This window comes from Triturus cristatus, chromosome 5_2 (assembly GCF_964204655.1).
Source record: "Triturus cristatus chromosome 5_2, aTriCri1.1, whole genome shotgun sequence".
Taxonomy (NCBI): domain Eukaryota; kingdom Metazoa; phylum Chordata; class Amphibia; order Caudata; family Salamandridae; genus Triturus; species Triturus cristatus.
Window position 1 is genome coordinate 133,512,572 of NC_140588.1, and position 12,859 is coordinate 133,525,430.

Below are 12,859 nucleotides of genomic sequence, written 5' to 3' on the forward strand. Positions count from 1 at the left end.
CATCTTAGTTTATACACACCCACATGTACAAGCATTTATCTGTACATACAGAACCACCAATGCATATAGAAACTGAAGCACAATTTGAAAACAAAAAAGAATTTAGAAAAAAAGAAGACGCTAAAATAAAACAAATAGCGCTATTTTTTGTCCCAGAGGTTTATATAGGGCAAACTTTACCTGAAGGTATCGGCTATCACAGCACTTTACATGAGCACCAGTGCTTTACACAAGGAGAGATTCATTTTGTTAGGCACGGGGAGATTAAGTGATTTGTCCAGAATCACAGGATGTTGTGTGCCATTGCCAAGACTTGAACCCGGTTCCCAGATTTGAGGGCGACTGTCCTAGCTATTAGGCCACATCCTCTACCCAATACATCCGTACACAGAGTTGCATACTAAAGAATATCTATGCAGTGCACTGAAAATCTTTGAAAGCATGCAGCTGCTTTCATATGCTGGTTTCGAAGCAGTGAACCATACCTTGATTTCTGTGAGCTGCATCACCTCGGGGAAGACTTCTAAGCAGTTGGAGTGTGCAATAACTGTATGCATGCGCCTGCAGTTCATGATGGTGGTTGGGATTGCTTTCAGTTTATTCCCACTGAGGTCAAGCTCCTCCAGCTCCTCTAGTTTGGCCATTTTACTAAGGGGGAAAAAAAAAATCACACAGTGAAGAAACCACGTAAACCAGATGGTGATACATTCCATTCACAGCTTAGAGAGGGACAAGAGGCAAATAACGTAAGGAACCCCTTACATTATACAAATGGCCTTTACAGAGGCACCAAACGTGCAACAGGCTACACTATGCTACACTATGGGAACAGGAACAGCAATTCTAAACTTAGCAAAGCAGTTTAAAAATTGAAATTCGATCCCTTCAACAGAACTCTAGAGTGCAGTGATGCATAATCCTTGGAAAGTGAAAGCCATTCTCCAAAGACTTTTTTTGTGAATGAGGGGAGCTTGGGCGTGGTTGGGGACGGGGCATTTCTGGCATAGGAGAGACCATGAAGTGTCAAGTTCTGGAATACTTAACCTTTACGTTTTTTATAGGTGAAAGCTTAAGGGGAACCAAAGGCAGCCCCACCAAATGTTATACATTAATTGATAAACTAACGCATTATGCGAAATTCTCAGCATCACGACAAGGTCGGAGAACACACACGCAACCCGGCAGAGGGTGATTAACAGGATACAAGAACTGCGCATCTGTCACGGCTCCGTGCACCTTGACAAAGCCTCTGTCACGTAGAAACATACACATATCAACCAATCATGGGGGTATTTATGCGGGTTATTTTTATTTACATGGCACAGCCCCCAAGTGATTCCTTCATCTTGACTGGGCCACAATAAATAAAGACGTCTTCCTCTGCCTCTCCCATTGGCTGTCCTCCCTTGGTTTCGGCAATAGGGTGGAGACTAATCACTGGCAGAGGTTTGAGAAGACCCCATCAGGCAGAGCATCGGGATCAGAGCTCAAGGTGGTGCATGCTTTGTGCCGCAAGCAGGTGGAGAGTAGTGTTACTCTCACAGGAATCGGACTGCAGCGGACAGGTAGCACAAGTGCAGGCACAGCACACCTGAGTGTCCCAGGTGGCACCGGCATCATTAGACACTGGAAGTGGATTGTCAACAATAAGGGTTGGGTGCTCGCTTTTGGTTGGTGGGCATTAACGCCGCAGACATTGTAGCCTGCCTGTTACAGTCACACTAGGGGTAGTTAGCAACAGAGCTTGCCTGCATCAGTGGCAGTTATTTGTGCACATTACTCCTAGCGCAGTGCAAATGGGATCCTTATTTCTGGATTTCCCCAAAGATAAGTGGTTCACAGGCCGCCGAGGAGTCTTTTGAATAAAGACAGTATCTAGAAGCAAGCAGAGCCTGTCTGATGAATCAGTCATCGATAGGCTATGCCATGGAGTGGCAGAAGGCCCATGCAGACTCCAACGCAACAAACCGTGATCACAGATGACAATTAGAGACCCTCAACGGAACTGACAGGTCTCTGAGCACAACAGGCACAAGGAACACAGAGAAGCATTTTTATCAAGGGATAAGCAATCTAAGAGGTGATAACTTGGGACATTTGTTGCATTGGACTTTATGGATTAACCCGTGCTAGAATCTTCTTCCTGCATCATTACAGTGGAATTACCAGGTGTTACCATGATCCAACTCAATGACATTCACTTCATCACCCTTTGAAGGGTGACACTCTGAGATGGCTCTGGTGGGATTTCAACTGATGACCTGCAAGACACCCACAGGTTTTTTCAAACGATGCAAGACACCCTCTGAGCTATCCTGCCAGATACAAAGGTCCTGTAATCTGGACCCAGAAAGGTGGTACTCAATGAAACAGGCTCTGTACTGGAGCTTTGATTAAGGATTGGTGTAAGAGAGTACAGTAAGTATCCTGTAGGCCTGGATGATTCAAAGAATAGATCAAAGGTACAGATCCAATCGCTCGTAGGCTTATAACAGCTGCCACCATCCCTCAGCAGCTGACTCAGACTTTCCTGCAGCCAATGGATGGTGCAAATGGCTTACCTGCTATTTACTAGACAGTTTCGCAGTTGGATACATGCAGTGCACATACCAGATGGGGTAACAAGACGGGAGTAGTTCCATTTACACAACATGCTGCTTTCTAAATGACTGACTTAGTCCCTGCTGTAGTTACATGTCTAAAGTGAACCAAAGGTTATGTTTATTTGGTAAATAGTGGCGCTATAGATCAACATTAGATCATGGACATGTTTTTTTAGGAGGCCGGCCTGTGGTGTCTCCTCTTTGTGCATACTTCACACTATTTTGTACTGCGGCCTGAAGCAGGCTGTCACACTTCTGTGCATCTACGGAATAGACATGATCGTCCTCGAGTGTGAATACTTCAAAAGCATCACAGCACTTGAAGATTGATTCTACACCATTAAACGGCACAGGATAGGTTGATATCTGAAATTTACCTCATTACGTGAACATAACTGTCTTTGTACAGCTGTGATAAAGTGTCTCTCTTAGTGTCAAAGCACCGAAATGTCACACATATGCAAACTGAAAACCCCACTTTATAACAGTTAAGCAAACTGAAAGCTATGTAGTGGGAGAGTGAAAATTCCATTTGATCCATACTTTCATATCACACAAGTCGATCTACAGACGAATGCAATACTCTATCTACATTTGCTGCAGATGTCACTGGGAATCACGAATGATGCTACATCAGTAAAAGGTTACCCTAGCCATGTTCTCCGACACGCCACCCCAAGAGAACGGTTAAGAGTTTTCCCCTCAACTCAAGATTTACCAATGGAGCAAGTGCCGGAGGGTCATGAGAGCACGCATTCACTAAGGAGGTGAGCAGAACTGCACAAATGAACAGGGTGACTTGTGAGACTAACCACTAAAAGAGAGGGAAGGAAATCGAGGGACCATGCAGGGACAGGTAGAACAATGCTAAGGTTTGGATACTGAACTTACAGAAAGGCACTGTGGAAGAGATTCTGCAGCAATGCAAAGGGTGGAGGAACACGTCACTAATGGAGAGGGGGCTGCATTAATGCAAAGCTTGTTCTCCGGCAAGGCAGTGCTAGGCATCCCATATGGCCCAATTAGCAAAAAGAGCCAGATTGTCCATACAAAAACAGTCTAGTTCCTCTAGTAAAAGCAGGTTTACAACCCCAACCATTTAACAGTAAATCACAGCATAGTGTATGGTAGATGGCCCAGAGGTTCAGAGCAGACAGGTAGTTTATCCTCTTGAGCCGTGGATTCCAGGGCTTCAAATGAACAAGCGTATTCTCTTTACTGTTAAGATAATGGAATGAAAGTGTTGGAGTTTGACTGGCATGCTCCAGTTATTGTATTGCTCGACCAGTATTTTCCTAATGCCACCCTGCACGGGTTTGAGAAAACTGTTTTTGTAATATGGAGTTCATACATGACAAGACAATGGAGGCTATACAGGACAAGACAATTCACTTCTGCATGCACAGATGGAAATGACATTGGGGGTAGTAAGAATCGTTTGATTTAATGATTCAATTGTCGGACACTGTCCTATGTTGTAATCTTATGACTTAGTTTTGTTGGCAATTGCGTTAATATTTAAAGTTCTACTGGCCCACTGCCAAGCGATTGTGAGCGGCAACGTGACAGAGTAGCTAAGGAGCCAATGACCTTTGCTCCTGCCCTACCTTACTGGCATAAGATGAAAAAGTGGAAGACAATGCACTCACAAAGGAGCGGGGCACCAATCAGAAGGAAGGGATGAGACTTGCACAAATAGAAGCTGAATTGGCAAAAATAAAAGGGGAGGAAGGCTATATTAAGTAGAACATGTTCACTGCCAAATCGAAGTGTGGGCAACCACAGTACACCAACAGAAATTAAATAAATCTCTGCAAACCTGTTAAGATTTTTCCATTAAGGCTTTTCAAAATATAAGTGGCTGTGGAGATCAATATCAGACTGCTAGATCGAGAGGAAATTCACGTACATATGCTTTTATTTTCGCCTTCAAGTAATTTCGTGCAGCCTACTCAACTGGAAATCGTGTAAAATAGGAGTTTACTGAATTCTAGTTAACACTGATGTTTGGTTTACCTTGCAAAAAACATGCCTTCAAATGTATTTTTGAGCATACTATTTACATTTTTTGGGGAGGTGGCAAACATTTCCAGTCTCTGAAGCTTACAGAATACTGACCAATACAGAAGATAGAAAAGGCTTTCTCAAAGAAATCTTAAGGTCATTGAAAGGAGATATACCCGTCAGCAAATGACACCCGTGTCCGTGAAGACAACTGCTCTGCTCAAGATAACGTACAACATTTGATTTGGTGCTACTACATCTCAGACTGTGTCCTTTGGTGAAATTAAACATTTAGGGCAGAGCATTATCTTGCTTTCTGCTTCATACAGCTGCACTTAACATTTTATTTTGATCTACTAGCTCAACATAATACTGTTGCATCTTAATCGGGGAGAGGCATATTTACCGGGATAAAAAGTGCGCTTTTCTCTGTACTGTTTTGATAGACAATTAATTGTCAATTACCATAGGTCTGGCTCATTAATTTAAGGTGCCTCACCAATCATTAATTTGTTTAGGCACTCAATTAGTCCTCATAAGTACACTCTGTCCCTCTTCACTGAACTGATGCATCTTATTCATCTTGAATTTACTCAGATACACAACCACAGTAAAACACATACAAGCAAATACAAGAAAAATTATAATAAAAGTATAAAAAACGATAACATGCTGCCACCTAAACATAGAGGGCATATTCATTGCCATAGCACATCTTCTAATGTTAATTTACATAGTATGTTGTTGATTTAAAGTACCTGTATAGTTGCCACATTGAGATCTAATGTTTTAGCCATTTTGAAACGGTAAAACAAAGATACAGTGGTTGTGCGGAATGCGGCGCGCTACAGATGAAATGAGCAGCAAGCAAGTGGCTTGTCTGCAGTGTCTGGGAGGCCAGAGTATACCATAAACAAGCACTGGCAATCCAATATGTCTGGCCCATGCAAGAACAATTGGCATTGCCAATGTGTTTCAGCAATGTCGTACACCAGAGTGGATGCTGTTTAGCACGGCTAAAAGTTAGTGGGATAAAGGACAGTGGCACGGAGTTGAGCGTCGTGGAATAGAGTGGAGACTTATGGAGTGGCGCAGAGGGGCGAGGAAAGAGTAGTGTCCTAAAGTGGAAGGGAGTAGGGTTGAGTGGCGTACAGTGGAGTACAATACCAGATGAGTAGAGTGGAGTGTCAGTGATGTGGAGTAATGTAGAACAGAGTGGAGTGGCATAGAGGGCGCTTTCCGTAGAGTGGATTACGGTTTCACAGAGTAGAGTGATGTACAGCAGAGTAGATTGCCACTGAGCGAAGTAGTGTATCATAGAATAGAGTGGGGTAAAGTGACTGAGTGGGATAGAAGGAGTTGTGTTGAGTGGAGTAATGTTGTATAATGGCATAGAGAGGAGTAGGGTGGAGTGGAATAGAGTGTGGTAGAGAAGAGTGTATTAGAGTGGCCTAGAGTGAAGTCGTGTGAAGTACAGTGGTGCAGAGTAGATTGGAGTAGAGTGCAGTGACGTAGAGTGGATTGTTTTTAAAGTAGTGTAGGATGCATTGTTGTAGAGTGCAGTGGTGGAGAGTAGCGTAGAATACAGTGGCATAGAGTAAAGCGGTGCAGAGCAGACTGCAGTAGTGTAGAGTGAAATGGCACAGTGTAGAGTGAAATGGCACAGAGTAGAGTGGCGTAGAGTGAAGTGGCATAGAGTGGAGTAGTGCAGAGTAAAGTGAAGAGGAGTAGAGTGGAGTCGAGAGTAGGTGGCATACAGTGCAGTTATGCAGAGTAGTGGCAGAGTAGAGTGCAGGGTCGCAGAGTGCAGGGTCGCAGAGTGCAGAGTAGTAGAGTGGTGCAGAGAGCAGTGAGGTGGAGTAAAATGGTGCAAAGTAGAATAGAGTGGTGCTGAGTGATGCAGCAAGCAGTGGCGTAGAGTGAACTGGCATAGAATAGAATGCTGTAGAGTATAGTAGCGTGAAGTGCAGTGGCGTAGGGTGCACGGATTTTGAGTTAGAGAGAGCACTGGCATAGAGTGCAGTGGTTTAGAGTACAGTGGCATAGCAAAGACTGCAGAGGCGTACAGTGGATTGTTTTTAAAGTAGTGTAGGATGCATTGTTGTAGAATGCAGTGGTGCAGAGTAGCGTAGAATACAGTGCCATAGAGTAAAGCGGTGCAGAGCAGACTGCAGTAGTGTAGAGTGAAATAGCACAGAGTAGAGTGGCGTAGAGTGAAGTGGCATAGAGTGGAGTAGTGCAGAGTAAAGTGCAGAGGAGTAGAGTGGAGTCGAGAGTAGGTGGCGTAGAGTGCAGTGGTGTAGAATGGGGAAGAGTTGAGTGATGATGCAGAGTAGAGCAGAGTGGCATACAGTGCAGTTATGCAGAGGAGTGCAGGGTCGCAGAGTGCATGGTCGCAGAGTGCAGGGTCGCAGAGTTGAGTGATGTAGCAAGCAGTGGCGTAGAGTGAACTGGCATAGAATAGAATGCTGTAGAGTATAGTGGCGTGAAGTGCAGTGGCGTAGGGTGCACGGATTTTGAGTTAGAGAGTGCATTGGCATAGAGTGCAGTGGTTTAGAGTACAGTGGGATACAAAGACTGCAGAGGCGTACAGTGCAGTGGCGTAGAGTGAAGGAAAGAGGCAAAGTTCAGTGGATAGTGAAGTGCATAGAGTAGATTGTTTCAGAGTGGAGTGGTGCAGGGTGGAGTATAGGGGTGCAGGGTGGAGTTTAGGGGTGCAGGGTAGAACACAGTGCCTTAGAGTAGAGTGGTGTACAGTAGAGTGGTGCAGTGTTATTGCAGTGGCACAGAGTGGAGTGCCGCAGAGTAGAGTGGCATAGAGCAGATTGTTTCAGAGTCGAGTGGAGTAGCATGGAGTGGCACAGAGTGGAGGGGCGAAGAATCTGCCCCTTTGCGACTGGTATTTATGCATTTTTGATGCAACTAGAGGAAGTAACTAGAGGAAAGAGTCTATGAAGAAAGCTGGTATACTGATCCCAAATTGAGTCCTCTTCTAAAAGAATGGCTTTTACTAGGACATGTCATTTTTAGAAAGTTATGAAATGTTGTTTGCTCCTCTTTTGTAGCGACACTTGTTTTTGCCACCTACAGTAGAACTCATGTGGACCGCAGGTAGCATTTTAAATGAAGATAGTTTCTACAACAACTTCCATATCAGCGAAGAGCGGGCCAGGGATGCCGATAATAAGAGTCCCTACTAAGGGTCGCAAACAGGTAGCCAGCCAATAGCCACACATGCCTACCGCTCTCCAGAGGATGGACAGAAAGAGCAGGCTGTGAGCCCTACTATCTGCCACCTAACTGCAGGTACAGGATTGTAGCAGCGAGGATAGGAGCGGCGCGAGGAGGGGCACCGTGACGTCAGCACACACATACTCCGACCATGCGGCTCTTGGCAGGCGCAGAAGCACGGTGGGCAGAGGGTTAGATGGGGCACCTGGTTCTTGTAGATCTTACATGACAGCAGATTAATGGTCCATGAAAGTGGCAATGCTGTCTGCCACACTACAATACCCAATATGCAATTGCTCTGACAGCAGGACGTAGTGGTGAAAGGGGAGGTCATGTCACAAAGCTGGAGTGCTAAAGTCAGGATTTAAAGGCACCGGCATCACAATCAGAGGAGAGGGCCAGGGGGACACCACATGGAATTAAAGGGACGGTGACCTGGTGACATTCGGTAACACCAGCGCTTACTATGAAAATGGGAAAAGCAGGGTCAGAGGAGGAGAAAATCGGTACAAGAGAGATTAAGTACGTCTGCAGGAACATGGGGGAGTAGGGCGCAGCACATGTGGGGTGATAACAATACTTAAAGCCCTGATTAAGTAAACAGAAGTTTGGGCTCAGAGCAACTAAAAACATTGAGCGCTCTGGTAAATTGCTCTTAGAGAAAGGGAAAAGTAGTTCTTAAACAGATGCTACAGTGGGACAAGTGGAACGGTACATTTACTGGGACACTGCTCTGTGGAGAGAACAATTGAGGAAAAGGTGGGGCAAAGAGGAAGAAATGATCACTAGCAAGCAAGGATTTTTTTATAGACTCTGAAACAAACAAATGAAAAGCAGTGGGCGGGCTTTAAGCCCACAAAGTAGAATATACTAAAGCATATACAAGAGGTCTTGTAAGCTCGACATGAAAATTAATAAAACAGAAGGAATGAAACAAAAGGGGTCCTGTAAAAAGAAAACATAGAAAACTAATGGACTGGCCCACCTGCCCTGGGACTGAAGTACACTTATTTTCAGGTGGATGTGCACATAAGACCAATGCGGTCATTCAGTAAACCAAGCCAATGACTGAACAGGACTGATCCACTGCCCCTTAGACTGCATGTTGTCATGTATGGAAGCAGAGGGCAAATGGCACGCCCACATTCAAGAGAGTAAGAGTGTTGAAAAAAGCATCTATGTAGGTAAGTAGATGGAGAGATGAGATAAGAGAAGACAGACAATTAGATAGGTAATCAGACAGACCAATAATGGACTTTTTAATCACAAGATCCAGGCAGACAACTAAATCTTCCCTAGGGTTTGTCAAGCCTAATAAACACAAAAATCCCTGCCTACTAAGGTAATTTTTGAGTTTTCTCGTGACAAAGTACATATCTGCACGCTTGAAGTACGAGTTACCTACCTTCGGTAACTATGTATCTGGTAGAGACGTTGTCAAGCCGCAGATTCCTTAACTTAGACTATCCCCAGGCGTCAGACTGGATCCAGAATGTTTTTGCAGTAGCACCTCTGCGCGCCGGGGGACCGCATCACACGACCCCGCCCTGACGTCGTCCATGTACATGACATCAGCGAGGTCATATAAGTCCTTCCTGGTACGCTGACGTCCGTTTTCTTCTGAGAAATTTTTCCGCTGAGCCACCAACAAAAAACTGTGAAAGTATGGGTACAGTGTGCGAGGGATGAAAATCCATGGATAAAGATAAAGGATGGTGGAAGACACCATCGTAAAAGACAGAATTAGACACTGCCTACATATAAGCGGAAGCAGTGAGAAAGAGCCCCTCCAAGCTAAGTGAAGACCCCTCCCCGAGTGCAACCAGGGAAGAACCTCTCAACAGACAGAAATAGACTGATAGTACCATGTAGAACTGTGCCGTCTAGTAATAACGGAACACAAACAGAACAACAGTCCACTGTAGGAAAAAGCTGGCCTTTTCCCTATAAGTACGGAGGTTGGAAACAGGGCACAACCGACCCTCAAAGAGGATGACCACGAAGGGACCAGGATCCAGAGTCAGTAGAGAAGACGGAAGGAAGGGAAGGTAACTGGAGAGGAAAACAAATCTCCTCGTGAATCAAAAGGACCATATCACAGGAAAGAAGCCCCTCAGTAGAGGTTAACTGTATATGAAAGGGGAGTGCAACAATCCGAACTCCCCTGAGAGATAACCCAATGGCAACTGAAGAGGCCAGTGGAGAACACCAATCGACAAGGTCCTCGCAGAACGGGGAGGCTAGGTGGGCATTAAGGAATCTGCGGCTAGACAACGTCTCTACCAGATACATCGTTACCGAAGGTAAGTAACTCGTACATCTGATAGAGACCTCTAGCCGCAGATTCCTTAACTTAGAATAGATGCCACAAACATACCCCAAAAGGGGGGCGGGTCTGCGAGAGAACAACAGAAAGCACCAAGCATCCAATCCGGCAACAGTGTGACGGATAAAGGGGGAAAAGCTGTGGCGGAACATCCAGACAGCAACCCAAGCAGCTAGAATGAGCAGAAATAACAGGATAGAAGGTATCCTAAAAACGCCAGAATGGCGCCACACTATAACCATATAAAAATGATAGTTCGAACGGCATGAGCCCTATACCAGAGCAAAGAAAGAGAGAGGAAGAAGGAACGCTCTCCGCTTAATGGCACTCGATGAGTACACCGACCCAAGCTCAAAATGAACTTGAAGAGATGCAACCAGCCTAACAGACTAGCCTATAGAAGGAAGTCAAAGGAGCCAGTGTCAAGAGCCCAAAGGCAAGAGCTAGAACCTGAGCAATGCGTTGGGAATAGCTGGCGGGACAGGAAACATGGCAAGTGCACACACAATCCCAAAAAAGGGTAATTAGGGGCAATTAGCATCAATTCTAAACCCGCCGAAGCAGGTAGAAATATGCAGCAGGCAAACAGCCATGGAGACCTTAAAGTGGCTTACACAAGAAGCATAAGAGTACCCGACCGGGCAATATGAAGCCAAAGCGAGAAACAACCCACAATAGAGCTGTCCCGCAGGCGTAGCTTTAACAATGGTATGTGAAAACGTGGAAAAAAGGCATATCCGAAGGAAGTGGCCAAAAAACGCCAAGTTAACGAATGGTGGGAAGAGTCTCAGAATCCAAGACCAACACTCCAGAAAAGACACGTACAGCGTCGAACACCAAAAAAGGGAGCATATGTCAAATTGGGAAATTACCCCAGTAAGCAGAAGCAAGGAGGAACCTATGGGCAACTTGCAACAACATAGAAAAGCTCCCCCACACATGGAGATATTGGTCCGGACCTTGCAGCCTCGAAAGAGGTGGCGACGTAGGAAGAAAAATACCAAGGCAACCGGCATGTATACAGAATGTAAAACATATAATTATGTAGAGACAGAGCTAGCCAGGAGCAAGAACATGTCCATACCGGATCATACTTACCACAGTAAGGGCAGGTAGGAGCCGTTGTTGAAGAGGAGACCATGAAACCTCCCAAAGAGGTGGATGACCATGGCGTAAGCCCCAGGAAAAAACATAGAACACCGTACAACGGACCACCAGGCGATGCATAGAGACCACAGGCCCAGGTGAGATAAGCTAAGCTATATAATAGCATACAAGTACCCCACATGGAGTATGCATACACCAAACAACGGGGAACACCTCTTAGGGCAATAAGCCAAGCTAAAAGAGCGCAGTAACGAACTGAACCCGTGAACATGAGTTTCGAGCCGTATGACATTACCGAGCTGAGCCACCGGCTCAATACCACAGTCAGAAGACCAGACACAGCAACGTGTGGAACACGGGCACAGCAGGCCAACAGGCAGCTCAAAGTAAAACGCATCCAAGGGTTGCCAATAAAAGGGTAATCACCCTTGACCACAGAAAAAGAAGACGTAAGGCTCACCGCCCATGTTAAACACAGAGAGACTTCGGCTTCAGGTGTTGGCAGGCATTTCATTCCATGGAGTCATGGTGCTCGTCCAGACACCACATACAAATAAGATGCTGGTCCGTCGCGAACATCTATCGCGAACAGGAATTACAAGTTTTAAATCCCGAAGGCAACGCACACTGTTCCTGACGCGAAGCGTCGACAAGGAGGCCTGAAACAGGCCAGAGGAACCGCTCACTCTGGATCCGCGTTGCACGCGGAAAAGGAAACTGACGTCAGCGCGTCGGGAGTCACTTATATGACCTCGCTGACATCACGTAAGTGGATGACGTCAGAGCGGGGTCATGTGGTGCCGTCCCCCAGCGCGCAGAGGTGCTGCTGCCAAAAATTTCCGAATCAAGGCTGACGCCTGGGGATATTCTAAGTTAAGGAATCTGCGGCTAGACAATATCTCTATCAGATCAGTGCAATAACAATCCACCCTTAAAAGCTTAAAGGCTTTTACATACACATTTCATAAGAAATAAATCAGGACTACTGCACTTGTAATTTAATAAACAGGTCAGACGTGTGGCATCACACAACTGTTTCCAGAGAACCAATTAGGCCAAGTCAACCATCATGCATTCAGTCATAAAGTTACAATTTCATACTAAATTACAGCTGGCAAAATAAAACAGTATCTCTCCAAAGAAAGTCTAACAAGGAGCATCAAAATGCAAATGTTCTATTCTCATAGTTCGTCAGATGCGTTAATGACACCAATTCAATCCCCTTACCTACTAGGGAAGACAGAGATTCCATGTGACAAAAGACCTCCCTATAGGATTGAGTACAGAGTAATAACAGATCCCTTAAATGACCACTAACTTTCCCATATGCTTTTCACAATTAATATGTCAGGCCTTCTGATGTTAGTGTAACTTTTCACAATAACTAGATTGGACCAATAGCCTTGATACATGGCTTGCCACCCCAACCACCATAGTCCTGCTTAATTTAACTTGAGTTTCCAACAAAAACAAATCCAATATAAGCTCTCTTCCAGTAGAAAAACACAGTCTGCCAATTAAATTCTATATGGAAGGCCATTAAAGTGTGGGAGAACCCTAAGCCCTTCTCTCAGTAGTGCTTTGGAAA

General features: G+C 45.2%; 1 protein-coding gene across 1 annotated transcript in view; it reads right to left on the reverse strand.

Moving 5' to 3' along the window:
- Positions 1-12,859, reverse strand: part of PHLPP1 (PH domain and leucine rich repeat protein phosphatase 1) — a 520,000-nt gene that overhangs the window by 48,292 nt on the left and 458,849 nt on the right. Inside the window, exon 12 of the mRNA XM_085606901.1 lies at positions 486-648. Coding sequence (XP_085463027.1) covers positions 486-648 — 163 coding nt within the window. The remainder of the gene's footprint in view (positions 1-485; positions 649-12,859) is intronic.